Source organism: Filicampus tigris, chromosome 11 (genome assembly GCF_054856515.1).
Source record: "Filicampus tigris isolate MCC_2025a chromosome 11, RoL_Ftig_1.0, whole genome shotgun sequence".
Taxonomy (NCBI): Eukaryota; Metazoa; Chordata; class Actinopteri; order Syngnathiformes; family Syngnathidae; genus Filicampus; species Filicampus tigris.
Window position 1 is genome coordinate 4,272,825 of NC_141227.1, and position 20,458 is coordinate 4,293,282.

Sequence of the window (20,458 nt, forward strand, 5' to 3'; positions counted from 1 at the left end):
ACCCTATTCCGGAGAGTAGAGTCAGCAACACACATGCGCACAGACACACACGTTCCTCCTTATTCAGCAGTGCTGCGGTTTGGTTTCCATCCTGTCTGGATGATATCATGGCATGTGTTCGTCAGACTGCACGAGCTGAGATGAAAAAAAAAAAAAAAAAAAGTGATGTTGGCACGTTCCCGCTTCTCGTGTGCACTCTTCTCTTCCCTAGAGTTGTTCCACCGGCGACAAAACAGTCAGTGTTCGTTGCTTTGGCTTCAAGTTGTGGAGGTTGGGTTCAGCACATGACAACATAAGCGGAAAAGACATGTTGTACAGACATGACCTGTCCTTGACTTGTGCTATTGTGGATAATTGTGTGCAAAATACCGGAGGGAAGGATTGTGTAGTTTATGTTGGAGTACTTAAATAGACGGACTTTGAAAAACTCATGTCCACCATGTTCTAATTTTTAACGTTTTCAATTTTCGGTTAACTATAATAACCTTGGAGTAGGAAGTAATCAAGTAGAGAGAACGACCGTCTCAATGTGTGCCCTGCACTGAGTGGCGACAAGCTCTGGGTGTAGTCCGCCTTTCGCCTGGCGTCAGCTGGGGTAAACTGCAGCACCCTGAACATGAGAAGTGCTGGAGAGAATTGAAGATAAAAATTTGAATGGTTTTTGTCGCCCGGCACTGTGGCAACTGGTTTCCGCAAGTTACTAACCACTCAGCATTTTGAACAGACATGCGTTTAGATTAAGTTTTTTTGTTGTTGTTTTTTTTTTGGGGTGCAAAGCAAACTTTCTACCAATCTATGTACGTTCACCTATTGGGGAGAGGTGTGGGGGTTGGGCGTGATGTGGTGATGATTGAAGGCCAACGTCTAACTGTTTTTGTTTGTAGAAATGTTATGCACAACACGTGTAAAGTGCTTTGGAGGAAAAAAATTGAATCATTTTTGCATTACCCGTTACATAGATTTTTATGTTTTTAAAGAAACAAATCCTTTTTTGACCAAATAAATACACTAGCATATGCAAAAAAATATGCTGTCTTTATAAACTCTTTTATTTATGCAGACTGTAAGTCTACAACATTCGTCTGCTACGAATCGCGAAACATCGCAAGTAATTTACACCCCTGAAAATTGTTAGAATAATCTCTTTTGTTTTTATAACATCAATATACTGCAAAATATGATCCCAGAATTTTTATAATGGTTTTAAAGTAAAAATAAATTCCTTATATATGTTTCAATGTAAAATAGAAGATGAAGAAAAATGCAGCTGAATTTTGTTTACAAGCACATACGCCGAAGACTTTCTTGTAACTCCCTCCACTAACAACATAGGCTGAATTTAGCTCCTCCCCCGACATAAAAAGCTTGTCTCAGTCGTCAATTCAGCACATTTTCATACTTTCGCATTTGACAGGGCTTTGCCGCCATCTTGTGGTATCTCATTTATTTCATAAATAGCATAAAAATGCTAATATGTATGGAGCCCCTGTGGTGCCAGGATATGAGAAATATTTTTGGGATAATCTGTTCCCACAGTTTAGTAAACTGTACCCACATTTTAGTAAACTGTACCCACATTTTAGTAAACTGTACCCACATTTTAGTAAACTGTACCCACAGTTTATTAATCTGTACCCACAGTTTATTAATCTGTACCCACAGTTTATTAATCTGTACCCACAGTTTAGTAAACTGTACCCACAGTTTAGTAATCTGTACCCACAGTTTAGTAATCTGTACCCACAGTTTAGCAAACCACTAGCGTTCCGTCGTACACACGGCCGTATATCTGTCAAGGTAAATTCAATTAGGAGGTATATTGTTACTAGAGCGCAGTGCAATGCTTTGTGAAACACTTTTAGAACATGGCATCATGGCATGGTTTATTTTAACTTTCATCCCATTATATCAAATGGAAATAGTATTACTCTAGTTCGGTTGTGTTGCTTTCGTGCGTCAAATTCATTCGCAACCTTTTTCGCTCACCACAAGCAATCACCCTATTGTCATTATAGGGGGGTGGAATGCAAGTGGTTTGCTAAACTGTGGGTACAGATTAGTAAACTGTGGGTACAGTTTAGCAAAAAAAAAATTTTTCTGATACCCTGGCACCAGAGGGACTCCGTAAATATGTGATATTTTCATCTGTTTTATTTTTTTTTAGGTTCGACAGAAAAATGTGAATAGGTGATTTTGAGGTGCTACTGCCAACTAATTTTCTGTGTAATCAATGTTCACTCCTGTCCTTCTCTTTTCAGACCACGTCTTGGAGAAAGCCATGCACAAGTGTGTTCTAAAGCCGCTCAAACCGATGATTAGTGCCGCGCTGCAGGAGTTCCAATTGCGCAGCGGGGAATGGCAGGAGCTGAGGGAGAACATGTCTTTGGCCAAAGCTCGGCAGCCGCAGGAAATGGGTGTGGAGGACACGCTGCCGCCAGACCCCATAGCGATAGAGAAGATCAAGTACAAGTTTCACACCATGTGCAAGCTGTACTCTCCGGAAAAGAAGGTGACCATGCTGCTGAGGGTTTGCAAACTCATCTACACCATCATGGAGGACAATTCAGGTAGCGCAACCAAAGTCATACACATTGACGCTCCTACTCTATGAAAGTTCCTCTGTCTGACCTGAGCCGACGACCCTCGCGACACTGGAAGCATAATGAGTCTTGGCAGGGCTACATTTTGACATTCCTTCCTCAGTAATTGCAAGTTATGTATACTGTATATGTAGTCGTTCAGGGTGTGATCCTCCTAAAAATCAGGGTGGTGCAAGGTGATGAGCAAAAGGAACACAGTATGGCTATACGATTTTGAAAAATATCGAATTGGTTTTTTTTCTCCTCGGTATCGCAGTGGCGATTTAATAGGCTTTTTTTTTTTTTTCAAGATCCACTTCCCATGTATTTTTTTTTAACAAACACAAGCAATAAATTAATCTACAGTACAATAAACAATCACATTTATTTTCACATATGTTTTTGGTATTATGTTAGGCTTATTAAAGGCAAATGAGCCCTGAATTAATATGAAAGACAGTTTATTATCTCGTCACTTTGACTTGCAGTCTTGGAGCGGAAGTCAACCCAAACATATTTGTGGGCTTGCATAGAACATATTCTTGAAAAAAAATTTTTGCGTTGACTTCCAATTTAAGCACTGAACTTAGACCCATAAATAAATAAAATATACATACATACATACATACATACATACATGTAAAAAAATAAAGCCCACCAACTGAAATGAAGCAGTTTTCAAATTGCAGTTTTTGAAACTTGAAAATTGCATTTTTCTTCATTTGCGATGTCAATTTGAATTTGATGAATTTGACGGTCAGTCCTAGAACAGTGTCAAAAAGGAAAAATAGTACCATGTCTAGTGAAGGTTGCAATATCTAATATTCATATCTGACTATGCTAGAGTTGAAAAAGAAATCCACGGTTAACCCTTATATTTTGAGGGAAAAGTGAAACGGTTCAAACTGGATCTCATCCAAGTGTGGGTGCGGTTGTCTTTGTGTGTGTGTGTGTGTGTGTGTGTGTCGCAGGCCGCCTGTATGGTGCGGATGACTTCCTGCCGATGCTGACCTACGTGTTGGCCCAATGTGACATGCCACAGCTGGACAATGAGATACAGTACATGATGGAGCTACTGGACCCCTCGCTGCTTCACGGAGAAGGTGTGTTTATTTCAACGGACGCCGCTCCTCACCGTTATATTCTATAAATCGTCGCAGTCCTGTGAATAACACGTCCTGTATGTCCAAATTTGTCATTTTTAAAAATGTTCACGTCAATGGGATGTCTGTAACGCAGAAACCCCATTAGCCAGTAGCCTCTAACATTAAAATTTCTAAAACTCATAAAATTTTAGGCACACAATAAACATTTTGGGTCTGCACACTGTAAATGACCGTGTGAAGTAAATATTCACATTCCACTCCATTTTCACTGTATTACTGATGAATAAAAACGACAATATTTTCAATTCACGTTTTACTGTGCAAGTTACGACAATATAAACCCAAACTATAAGTCATACAGCTTAAATACTAAAAATGTAAACTTAATTGTTTAGCAGTACAAGCACTATGTGGAAATTTTGCGCTGTGCGCATGTTTGTGGGCACAACAACAGAATTTGCAGTTGAATTGAATTTGCTTGCCGGACTAAAGTTGAGGCAGCGTCGGTTCAGTTTCCACTCAAAGCCAGCGCAAATGTGAGAGTCATCAGTTGTCTATCTCTATTTGTGCCGGTCACGTTTTCTTCTTGCGTCATCACAATATCCTGTTTGCGCCAGTGTTGTTCCGATGGTAGGAGTCTTTTGATCCGCTGTGTGTCAGTAACGCAAAATATTGAATTAACTCATTCACTGCCAGACATTTTCAGACCCTCTTTTACCCTAAGTTTGAAAAAAAAATATATATATATAAAGACAAGTAAAATCAGCAAGGGCAGTGAATGAAGTAATTAAAGGAGCAAAAAAATCTGTACATTTAGCACTTGCGAGAGTGGATGAGGAAATTTACTGTCTCATATTTTAGGGGCAAAATGCGACCATTTAGGGGCAGTCTGGAGCCCTGTCTTAAGAGAGCAGGGCCTGTAATAAATTTTGGCTCTATGCTGTATGTACAGTATATTTTTTGCCCTGTTGTCTCAGGTGGCTATTATTTGACAAGTGCATATGGAGCGATGTCATTGATCCGGAACTTCCAGGAGGAGCAGGCAGCCAGGGTGCTGAGCTCTGAGACCAGGAATACGCTGCACCAGTGGCACCAGCGCCGCACCACTCTGCACTCTTCGCCATCCTTTGATGACTTCCAAGTAAGCGCAACAATCTCTGCACAATGCTACATATCGGGCAGCCTGCCGTACATTGATTGACGTGGCCGAGTGCGACTGAACTGGACAATCGCGACCGAATTACACCGACTCACAAGCGCACACCTGAAAACTCACCCTCGCAACAAAACAGTCTGTCCTAATTTTGTCACTTAACTCAGCCTGAAACGCAACTTTAGGAAACAAGTGATTTCTTTTTTTTGGTCCATATTAGGACAAAAAGTACACAGTACAACCGGGTTTAGGTTGCAGCCAAATAAACCACAAATATGTCTTCTGCATGCCTGTCCTTTCTTCTTTTTTTTTTTCCAAACATTTTTATTGTCTCCAAAAAAAATACATATATATATATATATATATATATATATATATATATATATATATATTAAAACTTCGGTTCGGTATATTTTATAAATAAATAAATAAAATAAATAAATAAAAGCAAACCATTCTGCTGACATTCTAAAAAATTACACCAGAATAAAAAATACACCAACAATAAAGATGTCTTAATTTTGTAAGTTAAGACACTGAAATCATTAAACACTCAGCAGCAACAACTTATGACACATCTAAGTATTCAAGTTAAGGACAAGTTGTCATTACAGTACATGTATACACTTTTTGTGAGTAAAACAAATACATACAATAACAGTTACAGTTATTGCTAAATATATTAAAACTCTTTTGTAATGAAAAAAGTACAGTAACTTTAAAAAGTCTTTATGAAATTGTATACACTTTGAAATTGAAATGAATGTTCAACAGCATATTGTGACGAATCGGTTATCTGTGTTGAGGTCGGATTTGTGTGTTGAGTTGTGATGTTTCTGAGGTTCATGAATGCATCGTATGGCAAGCGAGTGGAGCAGCAAGCAGTTGTACTTGGATGAATAAAAACGTGATTATTAAACTACGTCTGACGGCGTGTTTCTGGAAGACGCTACAATATGATAAATCTTGCTATTTAAGTTTGACGTTTTGGGCTAAAAAGACTGCTTGCTTCCTCGTCTAAGAAACATTTACAGTCGGATGATGCCGTGCATGTTAGACGTGCTAGCTGCAACATAGCAGCCGATTTCATGTAGCAATGTCGGCACACAATTTTCTGACTTATCCACGCACCTTTCCACATCGGCGATGGGGAACAGGAAAGCCAGAATGTTCCCAAACAGGAGACCGCAGTGTACGCGGGCACCTTCGAGCTCTGGCTCTTTTCTGGCTCTCTTTTGCCGCCACTCTCGTCTCTCGCATACAAACAGTCAGCGTCCGTGCGTAAGCTTGCGCTAATAAGTGGACCGAACCGAACATGCCGTACCGAAACGTTTTAATACACCTGAGTGTATCGCAAACAAATGAAAACAGTAAGCCCCCTCCCTCCACCCACCCATGCCCCACCTCGGCTCGACCTATCATGGTCAGCGTGGTAAATTGACTACAGAATTAAAAACGTTAAAAAATAATAATAATTCATTCATTCATTATCCATACCGCTTATCCTCACAAGGGTCGCGGGCGTGCTGGAGCCTATCCCAGCTGTCTTTGGGGCAGTAGGTGGGGGACACCCTGAATTGGTTGCCAGCCAATCGCAGAGCACACAGAGACAAACAAACATCCACAATCACAATCACACCTAGGGGCGATTTAGACAGTCCAATCAACTTACCATGCATGTTTTTGGAATGTGGGAGGAAACCGGAGTACCCGGAGGAAACCCACGCAGGCACGGGGAGAACATGCAAACTCCACACAGGGAGGCCGGAGCCGGGATCGAACCCACGACCTCTGAACTGTGAGGCGGACGTGCGAACCAGTCGACCACCGTGCCGCCCAATAATAATAATAAATAATTGTATTTAGTTTTTTAAAATTTGAATCAAAACAGGCACACATCTAAGAGGGTAATAGCTTCAAATTCTTGAAGTAAGCTATTAGGGGATGCCTGTCCTTTCTTAATACAGGCACATCCAATGTTCTGAATGTATAATGGATGAGAACACTCTAAATGATGCTTTCAGGATCATTTTAGATAATGGTAAATAAAGGCTGACAAAGTAAATGATTATATTTTACTGTAGTTATTTTTATAATTCATGTATTCGTAGCTGATAAAGCCAAATTCAATGCAACACTTATCATTTATTTATTTTGAATTGTTGACTCATTCTTATCTCCTAGAATTACCTGCGGGTGGCGCTGCAGGAGCTGGATAGCGGCTGCACCGCTAAGACCCTCCCAGTCCGACCCTACGCCACAGTGGAGGAGGTATGTCAACTGTGCGCCCTAAAGTTCAAAGTGTCGGATCCCGACAGCTATGGCTTGTTCCTGCTGACGGAGGGCAGCAGCCAGCAGCTCGCGCCGGACACCCATCCACAGAAGATCAAGGCGGAGCTCCACAGCCGCCCGCAAGCTCCCCCCTTCCATTTTGTTTACCGCCGCTTGGCCAATCGCAGCACCTCACCGTCGACCCCTCTCGACTCTTCGCCCATCCCCAACGACCTCACTTTGACCTCTGAACAGCGAGCCAACCTGAACAACCTCAGTCCTGAGCCACCCACCCGCTCCCCCGATTCGGACCTCAGACTGTCACGTTAAATGGAGGCTGCTTATCAGGAGCACGACAACTGGACAGCCTCCCTGACCGACACGGTTCACTGAGACCCGGCGTGTCCGACAGAGCGTTGGACCGATAGCGCAAGCGGTCCAACTTCTCCTTTCGGACGTCACGCTCGACATCCTCTCTGTAAAAAGTTGAATCAGACAGATGAGACCAAGGAAGAGCGCAGGGACAGAAGTGAAAGTTTGTTCTTTGCTTCTTCAGCTTGGTTCCTGTGAACCAACTATGACAGGCAACACACATATATAGCTCATGAAGTGTAATCATTTTTTTTTTTTCTTGTGATTAAATTTGACTTTAATTTTGAAATAAGGAAACGATGCACGTCAGCATTATGATAGACCTTACCACAACGCTGGCGCGAGGTGTTGATTCAAGGTCTAACTGTAGTTGAGATGACGTTTAGTGAACATAGAGGGAAATCTGATCTGGAATATGCCCAATATTATCACTGAGTCACTGTAAATATAAATATACAGCACCTTGTAGGTCGATGTGTTTGCATTATGTCTTACAGTTGCTGGTCAACTGTTTTGACCCTGTATTTTGTCTTTGAATTAGAGACACCTAGTGGTGGCTGAGGTGCACTCCCAAGTTCGTCATATTTGCACAGCTATGTAGTTGGATCAAGGAAAAGGGTGAAAAAAAAAAAGTCTGGTGTCTTCCCAGCAACTTTCTGTATTTACTCCCAATAGAAATGAATATGCTGTGCATAAACGTGACGTTTTCATCCTCATTTCTATGAATATAATGAGTGATTAATACAAGTATGTTCATAAATTGTACTTTTATATGAAAATCAAGAATTGACATTTAATAAATGTTGTTACAGCATTTAGATTGTAATGTTGATAATACAGGCAATTCTGCCAGTAACATTTGTAAATAGATTAATTAATTACTCTTGACGATTTTACTAACAAGTTGCTTTCCTCTTCATTGTAATCGAGGCATTATTGCAGTTTTGACAAAGTCTCTGCTACTGAAAAATCTTATTTGTAAAAAGCTTTTTAGCATCTTTTTAAGGCCAGTTTAGTAAAGAATCATGTGTGCTTTGAGCAGGTGAGAGGCCACATAGAGTGATTGATGGTGAACAGAAGATCGTTGTAGACATTTTGATAGAAAAGCAGGTATGGAGACAACAGCAAACGAGACATGTTACAACGGACACATCTGCATTCATTGGGTACTGTCTGCCTAAAACTACTTGAAATGTATTTTATCTATTTTCCCAATACAGGAAATTATCAAGTCTCACCACAAAAAAAAGCTAACACTGATATGTTGAGTGGTAATTGCAAGTGATATGTAAGAGGACTGAAAGAAATCTAACAGCTTGTGTCTGATGTAGCACACCATGCATATCTCTGGGAACCAGGTGTTCACATTTTGAAATTGCATTGATATATTTTTGTTCACCTTAATTGACTAATATCCATCAAAGTGAATATATTTAACTGTGTAAGGATTTTTCACAGATTGGTTTTGTCCTGTAATATTCTTTATGGTGTCATTGTTATGTTTTCACCCTAGAAAAGCATTTCTGGCCATTCAAAGCTATAATAAAGATTATTTTGCACAAATAGTTTGAGATGGAAATGGCTCAGATTACAGTATGTAAATGATGGCAATGACGCACTGCTGCTTTCACATGAGTCATGCTAGTTTCAATTGAAATGTTTAACTATGCGTCGTGGCCACAGAAAGACATGATACAACAGCAGTTACAGTGATCACATCCTTGTTTAAAACATACACTTTTTACTGAAAGAATGAAATGGACAGAGCTGAGCATTTTACTCCAAATTGAGCAGCGTGGGTACCCGTCATTCGCCTTTTTTTCCGTGGGTAAGAAAAATAGTATAGGCCGGTCCACCTCTAATTTTAAACGGGTGTCTGTCTGCGATTCCGACTAAACTTCCACTACACACAACACCCCATAATGACAATGTGAAAAAATTATTTTAACACACTTATTTCAAATAACTAGGGGAAAAAAACTAAGGCTTTACATATACACATTCTTTGCTCAATACTTTGCTGGTGCACCTTTGACAGTAATTACAGCCACAAGTGTTTTTGAATTATGCCACTAAGCTTGGCACACCTATCTTTGGCAGTTTTGCCGATTCCTCTTTGCAGCACCTCTCAAGCTCCATCAGGTTGAATGAGGACCAGCAGTGCACATCCATTCTCCAAGTTCTCCATGGATGTTTGATCGGATTCGACTTGTTTATTTTAATGAGTGTAACATTAGTGTTTATTTAACAGGGATGATATATTGTTTGTAAAGTCGAGGAAAATGTCAAGCATATCAGTCTTAGAGTCTGGTCAGTCTTTAGTGAAAGAATGTATTGAATACTACACTCAATACCATTAATAAATTGCATGAAAAAATATAAACAGTGAAGTTTAGGCGCCTTCTTCTCATTTTTAACGATACACTCTTAGAAGTAAGGGTTACAAAAGGGTTCTTCTAGAAGGGCAACATTTGCTGGAGGTTGTGGATCCACCTGGTGATGACAGCCTGGTGTGCCTGGCTTGTTGACTGTCATGTTGCTGATTCCACTGGTCCGACACTCACTTCTGTGCTGTTCCCTTCAGGATCTACGTAACCTCTCCCGCTCTGATGGCTTTTCCTCAGAGTCTGCCGTCCTTATCATTGTTTGAAGATTAAAAAAAAAAAAAAAAAAGTTTGAATGTTTTCTCAATGCACAACTTCAGCAAGCCAGTATACAAATGTATTTCATTTATTATAAAAGGCTACTTTGGCTGGCTTGCAAGGTTTTTGTGTTGTGGAAAGATGTTAGCTAGAAGCATGTAATCAACTTGAGTTGACATTAACACTTTGCCTAGCAGGCAGATACAGTTCAAGAAGTGAGCAAACATTTAATGACTGAAATTTTTTATGAAAACAATAAAATATTGTTCGTGGTAATCAACTCTCGTTGGCTGCGTCTCCTAAGTAACTCTGAGCTCGTAGCGTTTATCAACAGAACTTCTTTTTTCTGCGTTTATCAAGCAACCTTCTTATTTTACCAGTGTGCTTTTATTTTGAAGAACGGACATTACCGGCTACAGGATGTATTACACTGATGTTGCCAACAACTTGTTGTTGCCTGGAGCAGTTAATAAAAACTCATCAGTTCCTTTTGTGTCGACACAATATCACAATTTTAGTAAGTTACTTATAGTTCTATTTTATAATGTTCGTTTGGTGGTGGGGTGTCACTCAGTGTTACAGGATCACTGTTGCCCCCCAGAACCACTGTTCCACCAATTGTCGAGTAGATAGGAGTCCTTAAAAATAAATAAATCTGGATTTCCTGTAATTGATATATTTCAATTAGTTTACAGGGGGCATCTGATATTCTGACAATGAAAGAATGCATCCAAATTTCCAACTGAGTATGTGAAGTTTTTTCTAGATGTATTGAAACACTGGGGGGAAAAAATCCCTACATTTACCAAAAATAAAAGGACAATGGCAAGTTAGCAGTATTCCTCCCATTTCACTTTTCCAAAGACATTAGCCTAATACCAGTAAACATTTGTCACTGGTCATAAAATTGAGAACATGTTTTACTGTAATGGCCAACTTCCTTTGATGTGTGTATGTTTGTTAGAATCTTAAAATATTGAATCAAATTTAATGGGTAAAGTCATCCTCTCTCTTCTTCACTCTATTTTTCTTGAGAATGGATTACGTTTGACTTTAGAGGTAACATTGTAGTTCATTTAAGTGCAATGTGAGGGAATAATAATGCTACACATGTTTGGTTGACTTTAGCAAATACATATTTATTAATGCTCTGGTAGCAAAATGATCTCTAAAATTACATTTGAAACTTCTAAACGCAAAGTAAACCATCCAGTTGAAAAGTTCCTTGTTTCAGAAGCAGTAACACTTGCATACTGTACGTAAAGAAATGTATTCTGCAAGTAGCTCTCCTCTCCTCTTCAGTCCCACTAAAACCAAGCAACAGCATGCATGTCTATTCGGTAAGTATTTGAAATAAATCCAGTGCCAAGAATTCAGTGTACTTTCATCCAAATATACATGATCATGTACTACAATAAGTTATTATATTGAACATGAATCTCCATGCGAGTAAACAAATAGCTTCAGAGGTCTCACGCACATCAAAACAAAGGAGTACAAGGGTGACCTACATTCTATGAAAATATATTCAACAAATATACATATAAAGACAAAAATATATACATGTACACCTATTATATATACATATAATACATCTGCAATATATCATCTATGTGGGTATCACACATTTCAGAATGTCCAAGACAACATTTTGTTTCAAAATATGAGCATTATTGTGGTGGTTTGGTTAGTTTAAAACGCGGTGTTGTATACTGTTTTGGTTTTAGACATATATTGTAAATAGCAGCAGAGGAACATTTCAAAACAAACCTCTAACAATTTATTGTATGATAAAGTGCATGGTATAAATATGTAATTTACGTTACTCTAAAAAAAAAAAAAAAATCACATGCCAGACTCTGGTAATACTGAATAAACAGACAAATATCCAAACAAGAGATACACACATTTCTTTGATCAAATAAAGAAATTGACAAAATAATCAATTAACTGTTATCCTTGGGTGAATTGTCCTTACGGTATCCTCCATTTTGTCCGACCGGACCAAATGGTAATCGCCTAGAGGCCGGCCCAACTATCATATTAAATGGGCTTCCGTTGGCGTGTCCGACTCCCAACTTCGACAAATTATCACGAGCACCCCCCCTGCTGGGCGATATATATAACAAATGCCTCACCGCGGCGAAACTAAATGTGGCTCCTTTTAGCACCTTCCAGTACCTCTGAAGCCTCGTCGCATTTAACTCATTCACTGCCATTGACATATTTATTTCTTTTCACAGCCATTCAATCTCAGGAATTTATTTAGATTTTTTTCCAATTTTTTTCAAACGTTAGAGTAAAACAGGGTCTGAAAATGTCCGGCAGTGAATGAGTTAAAGGAGACGCATTTCGTCCAGCAGCGGTGAGGCTTACATGCCACGGTGAGTCTTTCGTTTCAAATATCGCCCAGCGCGGGTCGGCGGTTTTACGACTATGCTTAGTCCAAGTATTTTTTTAAGTTTCCAGTCTTTTATCGCCTATAAAATGGGCGTCCGTTATAGGCGGATTGGCGGACAGGTCCGACACATAGGCAGTATACCCAGCTATGACATTTTGTATCAATTTCTTAGCATGCAAACATAATACTGTACATAATACATTGGTCTCTATAAAACAGTGAAACATATTTAAATCCTGTAATTTACTGTAAATAACAATATTTTGCCACAAAACAGATTTTGTTTCTTTTTCTCCCTCTTTCTTTATATAACATATTTTAGTCCTGTCAAATTTACCGCGTTGGTGGTAATTAAATTTTGTAATTGATCGTCAAATTATTTGACGCATTTAACGCATGCGCAGAATGACCGCTGATGCATAATCCCACTCAGAAACGTACAGTGAGCAGCAAAGCGGACGCGTGTCGCCCCCGAGAGTATAAAGAAGCATTTCGAAAGAAGAGGGCAGTTTTAAATCTCATATCAATTTGAATAAATTGGTTTGCCTCAGCGACTGAGGATGAGTAGAGAAGAGGGCTGTCTTGTTTTGTGTTCATAAAGTCAGTTTAAAGCAGTGCTTCTCAAATAGTGGGGCGGCCCCCCCTGGGGGGGGGTCGCGGTACGATGCTGAGGGGGTCGCGTGTGACCCTGGGGAACTTGCTTTTTTTCCACTGTACTACAATAAATTCTAAGATTATTCTTGTGTATTGTATTGTATTGTAATGTAAATTGAATAACCTTAGAATTTAGATTGGTTATTAGGTTATTCTTTGAAGTTGAACTATATCTCTTTCTTTTTGTTTTCTTTGTGTTAACAAGGATACGATGTTAGGCAGAGGTGTATCTATAACTATTTTATAGACAAATGCTATTATTTATAGTTGCGGCGGAGAGTGGGTGGTGGAATTGTTTTCTTCTTGCTAGGGGGGGCGTAACAGAAAATAATTGAGAAGCACTGGTTTAAAGGAGGAACACACAATGTGCTGATACCACCTGCAGCATAGCACAGCATAACATATGAGCCAATCACATCCGTGTGCACTTCAGCGACCACTCGGAAAACATATACTCTAAGAATATTATAAGGGCCACATATAAATGTGTATATTACAGACACACACATACACACTTTGTTTGCACAAATTTGAAATATTTCTGTCACTGTTCTGAGGCCAGTTTGCGTTTTTGTTTTGTAGTGAATAAAAATACTGTCTATTACAGAAAGAATGTTAACAATTTTAATTTAAAAATTTTAATTTTCATCTCATGAGGATTTGTTGTAATAAAAAATACATTACATATGAATGTATATATATCCGTCTTGTGTCTTTTATCTTTCCATTCCAACAACAATTTACGGAAAGATATGGTATATTTTGGAGATAGTTCGAATTGCGATGAATTACGATCAATTATTTTTTAAGATGTGATTAACACAGCTTAAAAAAAATGATATGATAACATGTTGTAATTCGATTGTTTTGTTGCAAAACACACTCCTGTATTGTTGTATTGTTTGAATTCATCCTGGTATTAACAGATTTTAAATGAATGATCAGCTGGTAAAGTGATACCTTACATAAAAGCATACAAGACACAGATTTATTTTTCTTTTTAAAACTCTCACATTATAAAGTCTTTCATATTTAAAGTGGGATATTAACATGTTTGTATGATCATAATTATTGCATTATATATATTCTTCAACAAATTTAAACCCTGTTTTCCTGTGATAGCACAGATGACTCTGCCAAAAATAAATAAATGAGCAGCACCCACCAAACCAAACCAAACCAAACCAAAAATAAACAAAAAAAAGCAATTAACATTCAAATATCTCTACAGTTTAAACATTGTTTTTATAATGATTTCATCAAAAATAAAATTGAATAAATGAGGGAAAAATGTCTTCTGTTAGAAGCAGCAAAACATTTGTAAAGATACCATGCAAGAGTCAACAGGTTTTAACAGTTGTGGAAGTCTTTTAAGGAATAAGTGCGAATTCTGTGCTGTTCGTGGACTCCTGTGGTGGAGTTAAAGTCCTCAGGAGTGTTCACAAACGTACATTTTACATGCGCTAAAATCTAGTAAAAATATTCATGTAGAACAAACCTAGCAAATTGGGACAAATCTAAACATTAGGAGATACAAAATACAAAGTTTCTTGACAACAAAAATAAAGTATTCAAACAGGGATATCTACCAAAGAGTGGCTAGTCAAATAATGCCATCAGTGTTATTATTCTATTTAGTCATCATATTAAAGAAGAAAAAAAGCAGCTGTCCGTTATTTTCTCTACTTTGCTTCTATGTGACTGCGCTGTCACTCCTGATAAACACTCGAGCAGTGCTCTACTGGAACACAAAAAATTGCTTCATCTTACAAGGAAAGGCATCCCTATAATCAGCATGGAGCATTTGGAGGACAACAAAGAGTCACTGGGACCAAGAAGTCTCCCTCCAAAGCAGTTTAGGCTCTACAGTGCAAGGTAATTTTTTTGTCGTGTTTCCTAACATCAACGCACGGTGCATCTAAATCAAGTCATTAAAAAAATAAATAAATAAATAAATAAAACATCAAAAGCAATTGTGCTTGTCGGTACACATCTGTACAGAAGTGTTTCTCTCCTAAGAGTGGATTGCAGTGACTCTGGCACCATAAATAAACCTGTTGAGGGTTCAGTGACCTCCAGAGGAGAAATGTGCGTATGACACCAATAAATAATATATGAGTCATCTGGGGATATTTACAGAAAACTATGTACAAGTGGGAAGCAAAAGCTCTCCATGAAGCGAATGAATTGATTTTAAATACAAACATAGGGACATCAGCTGTGATGTGACACTTCACAAAAATATGACTGGATAATAATGCCCTGGTGTGTTGTCGTGGAGAATAGATATAATGAGACGATGTGTCCCTTCGCTCAATGCTATCAATTCTGGATCTGTAATATAACAAAACCTAATCCAGGATATGCTCGGATGATGACAGTTGAGAGAAAATAAACAACTGTTAAACAACTGATTTTGATCATCTGCAGAATAAATGTAGTGCTTCTGAGCAGATGCCTGTTTATTGACTTGGAATCACATCGGTGCCGCAGTGCTCACCTCCAACCGTCTACTTGTTTAACACGTTGCCTACCTCGTGTAACACGTTGCCAACAGAACGATTTGTCGACTTGGCGATATCATCATAGGAGAAAAAACGTCGGAAACTTGTGGTGGTCGCTGCTTTCGTCCTTGATTCTCATCCCACGTGGACCGCTGACAGTCACTCCTTCCTATATCTCCTCTTTTCAGACTAATAAATAAACGGACAAAATAAATATAAATAAAAATACAAGTGTTGATTTCCACTCCAGAATGCAGGAAGGTTGTCTGCACATCAATCTTGTTAATAAGATTTGCAAATTTGCTTCTCATTCTGGAACACTACCATGTACTTCAAATTCAAATGCCACGTCTCGTTTGAAAGTGTGTGGGTGTGCGGTGTGTTTGTGTGTGTGTGTCTTAGTCATCCCTGCAGGTGGGCAGGTTGACAAAGGTGAAGATGTTGTACTCGATGAGGCAAGAGAAACACAGGAAGACGGAGTAGAGGAGGAGACACACGAGACCGAGACGCTTGTCCAGTGTCCACTTGTTGAGGTGAACTCCAATGACCTGAACACACACACACACACAGACAAGCATGTGTTCGTATTAATAAGCCATTCAAAATACTCAGATTTACTGAATGGGCCAAAAAATGTTATTATTATTAAACCTTTATTTAATCAGGCAATAGACCTGTTGAGACAGAATATCTTTTACAATAATGACCCGTGCTCTGAATTTCATTCATAAATATCCATTTACAGACAATCAACTGGATTATTGTAGAAATCAATTAAAGCAGAAGTCAATCCCAATATTTTCTTAACAAGAAAATGTTCTATGCGGCCCCACTAGTTTAAACACGCCATTTTGATAATATGTTCTAGTGTTTGTGGAATATGAGCTAAGCAGCAAAATCCACTCGTTTTTTTTTTTTTTTTTTGTCCATCTCAGGGGGCCGCCATCTTGTCACTTGCTGTCAACTGAAATTAACATCACAGTTGGGCTCAGGTAATGACCGTTCATGGCTCAGATTTACTGTATTTAACATTCAAAGACACCAGCCGGCATACACAGGAAGTCAAGGATCATGTATTCCGTGTTTAGTCACGTGATGTTACGCACATAGCGGATTGCATGCTCCCTCAAAACCTGCAACATCTGTGGCATTGTGCTGTGTGATGAAACTGCACATTTTAGAGTGGCATTTTATTGTGGGGAGCCGAAGGTAAATCTCTGCAATAAACATGCGGTATAATCAGCATCTTGGTGTGCCACACCTGTGAGGTGGTTGGATGATTATGGCCAAGGGGAAGTGCTCACTAACACAGATTCACAGTCTTTAAGAGAACTAGGCCTTTTGTGGGCATAGAGAATGTCTTATATCTTTGAATTCAGCTAAAAAAATATAAAAGTGTTCCTATCTTTGGACAATGTACATACAAATTCATGACAATGACCACAAGAGACAGGGTCTGACCACTAGGCCACTATGGCACTGTGCCAGGCCACCAAGGGTCACAGACACTGGCATACAGTTGAGGGTGACATTTTTTCGGGAATACCGCGGGAATCCTAACCCTGGATGGGAGTAAACTTTAGATTTAATCACGGGACTGGGACGGTACAGGATAAAAAGTTCAAGGGAGCAGACAGGAGCGGGACCATCCAGTAGGAAAAAACACATCTCAGAAATGTGCAGCCATTTTTAATGTAATTGACCTCCAAAATGGGAGCAGTACGGGCAACCATTCTGAACGGGAACAGGACGGGCGTGGGAGTCGTTTTCACCGGGAGCGGGACGGGACAACATTTATTTATTTATTTATTTAGTATGTTTTTTTCTGTGGGAGTGGGATGTGACGGGACTCAAAATTCACTCCCGCGTCACCCTCTAGCATACAGTATGATTTTCATAAATAATACGATGAAATCAACGCAATCTTGTAAATTAAAATGCATATGAAAGCTCGTATGCCGATTTTAAAAGAAATTAGAGGCGCCGCTTTGACTGGCAGCGAATCAAGTCATCTGTGCTCACGCTCACAATGGCGCAAAACACCCGTTATTAGCTTCGCCAAACTGCCTGTGTCTGCATTATTTGGCAATATCATGACAGTCTCACAAGATGTTTGGGTGCTGTTGTTGCTTTCTGAGGAATAATGCTGCCTTTGGCAGTTATGTTAGTTAGAAGTTATGAGATGTTTGGATGCACACTCACCGTCAAAAACACGGACGCCAACAGGAGTCCGACAGAAAAAATCAGTCCTTTGCTGTATAATTTGATCTGCAAGAAAGTAATATTAATCACACAATTGTTAGACAATTGTCAGCAGTGGCTAAAGCTATCATTTATAATCTATGAGTTGTATTACTGAACTAAAATAAAACGTCACTAAAAGACTGCATCAATAATAGAATATAAATAAACAAATATTGAAATTTACACTGACCGGTCACAATATTAGACCTCATGCGCAATTCTATGAGATCCAATGCAGGGTTTATATCTGCCTTTAGGAAGACGGTAATACTGAATTTCAATTGACATAATCAGAGATGTATTCATTTCACAATATGTTCATTACTGTGGTTGTAGTTTCACAACATTCGGAGAGCTGTTTCTAATATTTTAGTTACCTTAGTACAGTATGTGACAGAATCATATTAGACATATTTCAGTACAGTCTGCTTCCTTATACCATGTGCAAGCCATCTTCGTTCTCACGCAAGCATTAATAACCACATTGTTCAATTAATTATTTTTGACTGTAAATCAAAGTTGAATATCAATCGTTGTAAAAGCAGTTATTGATACAGCGCTTGTATTGGATATGAATGCATTTTAAGCAGTGTTGCTATCTTGAAAAAGTAACTTAGTTGAATCAATAAGAAACTTGAAAGAAACTTAAAAGTAACTTAGTTATGTTACTGATTACTTGATTTTAAAAGGTTAGATTACAAGTAATATTAAGAAGATGTCGACAACCCCACTCAACATAAAATTGACAACCAGTTTTGCCATAACTTAATTGGACGTACATTTTAACAGTGACGTTTGAGAATAACGTTTATTTTTCAATTAAACATAAATAATCTTTTTTGACCTAACATAAGCAATAAAAAAGAGTCTCTATGGATTTCACCTGACATAAACGGCTAATTATTGTTATTCAAAAAAAGAAAATGGTCTTTCAAGACTTCACTTATATAAATAATATATATATATATTTTTTAAAGGAATAGACTGGTCAAAATTAATTTTCCAGAATTCGATTAGTCAGTGTGTATAAATAATTCTCCAAGCGCGCACTAGTTCACAGCAACCGTTCGGAAATTCAGAGAGTTGCTCAAATTTGTCGAAACCCAAAGTTGGGACACCCTACGCCGGCGCTGACTGCATTTGGAAATGAATGGGAATGGAGCGCACTCTGCCGAGTGCACCCTAGCCCTGCCAACACACTCAGTCTCATCAGAGCAGCGACATGTCTGATCTATTTGGTTCACCGCGAAAATAGACCATAGATGGTCTATCATAGACGGAATAAAAATGGGCTTCCGACGATGCTTAGTCTGACTATTTTTTTAAGTTTCCGGTCTATCGTTTATCTACAAAATGGCGGACTGTCATAGGCGGACCGGTCCGTCACAAGGGCGGAATGCCCAGCTCAGATTTTCGTCATTGTCTGCTGCTTACGTCAGAACCGTAGTTAATCGCTAGTGTCTTCAGGGCCCACGGGAGGCCAAGGCCCACCAAGATGTCAAACACATTACTACCGATGGAGTTGGACACCGCCATGTCTCCCATTCCTGCACAGAAGCACAGGGAGAAAGTTGTAAGGCGACAGAAAAATGCAAGGCAGGAAATGGATGTTACGGGGACAGCGTGGGCAGCTCGCCAAGGTGTTCAAAAGGTGAGATTGGTGTCATCACGTGTCTGACCGATGTCCCAAACAAAAGGATGAATGGAGAGCACAAAGTGAAGCAGAGTGATAGCAAGGGCGCACGTTTCCACAAGCCCAGAAAAACAGACCTGCTTAAATATTTGATGACAGGAGCTAAAAAAGCACGGATCAAAAGACAGTTGAAGGATCCCTGTTGAGCTGTCTCCCTTCACCACCACCCAGTTTTCACTAAAATGTAACGGAGACAAAATGGCATTGTATTTGAGTGTGTGCGTGTGTGTGACTGACTAACCTTGTCTTGCCACTATGAGGCTGGCCATACAATCAGGGACGCTGGTCCCAGCTGCCAGGAAGGTGATGCCCATGATGACGTCGGGGATACCCAGAGTGAAGCCGATCACCGTTACCTGAGAAACAAAAATATTTCTGTTGATACCGCTAGACCTCCTTGTTTAACTGAGGTGAACATTCAATGGTGCATTCAAAAAAATACAAGATAACTAGAGAATGCAATTTAAATTGCTTATGAATGTTTAAGGAGTGATGCTGAAAAGCTGCGTTGAATTGTTGAAATTTAGAATGTGACACTTGAAGTTTTGAATTGTGTGAATTGACCAAGACATGGAAGAAGGAAAAAAAGTTAAATATCTCTTAATTTGGGGATTTTGTGAAAACGTGGAATTGTGGGAATAGAGAAATAAATAAAAAATGTTGGTGTAAAGACTTGATATATCTTTTCATTGCGGTTTTCAGAATCAATGACTTTATTTGAGGATCAACTTTTTAAAATTGTGGAACATTTTTTTGTTTTATTAAAGTGGAAGTCAACCCACACATATTTTTTTCAAGAATATGTTCCCAGCAGGCCCACTAGCTGAAACACGGCATTC

General features: G+C 39.0%; 2 protein-coding genes across 2 annotated transcripts in view; one reads left to right on the plus strand and one right to left on the minus strand.

Annotated features, from left to right (window-relative positions):
- rin2a (Ras and Rab interactor 2a) overlaps positions 1-9,044 on the plus strand; it is a 39,796-nt gene extending 30,752 nt beyond the window's left edge. The window contains exons 9-12 of the mRNA XM_086044571.1: positions 2,259-2,567; positions 3,551-3,682; positions 4,663-4,826; positions 7,023-9,044. Of these exons, the coding sequence (XP_085900697.1) occupies positions 2,259-2,567; positions 3,551-3,682; positions 4,663-4,826; positions 7,023-7,439 (1,022 nt within the window). The 3' untranslated portion in view covers positions 7,440-9,044. The remainder of the gene's footprint in view (positions 1-2,258; positions 2,568-3,550; positions 3,683-4,662; positions 4,827-7,022) is intronic.
- Positions 9,045-11,236: 2,192 nt separating this feature from the next.
- The window catches only part of slc24a3 (solute carrier family 24 member 3), a 92,930-nt gene continuing 83,708 nt past the window's right edge, over positions 11,237-20,458 (minus strand). The window contains exons 14-17 of the mRNA XM_086044572.1: positions 19,861-19,975; positions 19,361-19,473; positions 17,885-17,950; positions 11,237-16,230 (exon numbers count right to left, since the gene is read on the minus strand). Of these exons, the coding sequence (XP_085900698.1) occupies positions 16,081-16,230; positions 17,885-17,950; positions 19,361-19,473; positions 19,861-19,975 (444 nt within the window). The 3' untranslated portion in view covers positions 11,237-16,080. The remainder of the gene's footprint in view (positions 16,231-17,884; positions 17,951-19,360; positions 19,474-19,860; positions 19,976-20,458) is intronic.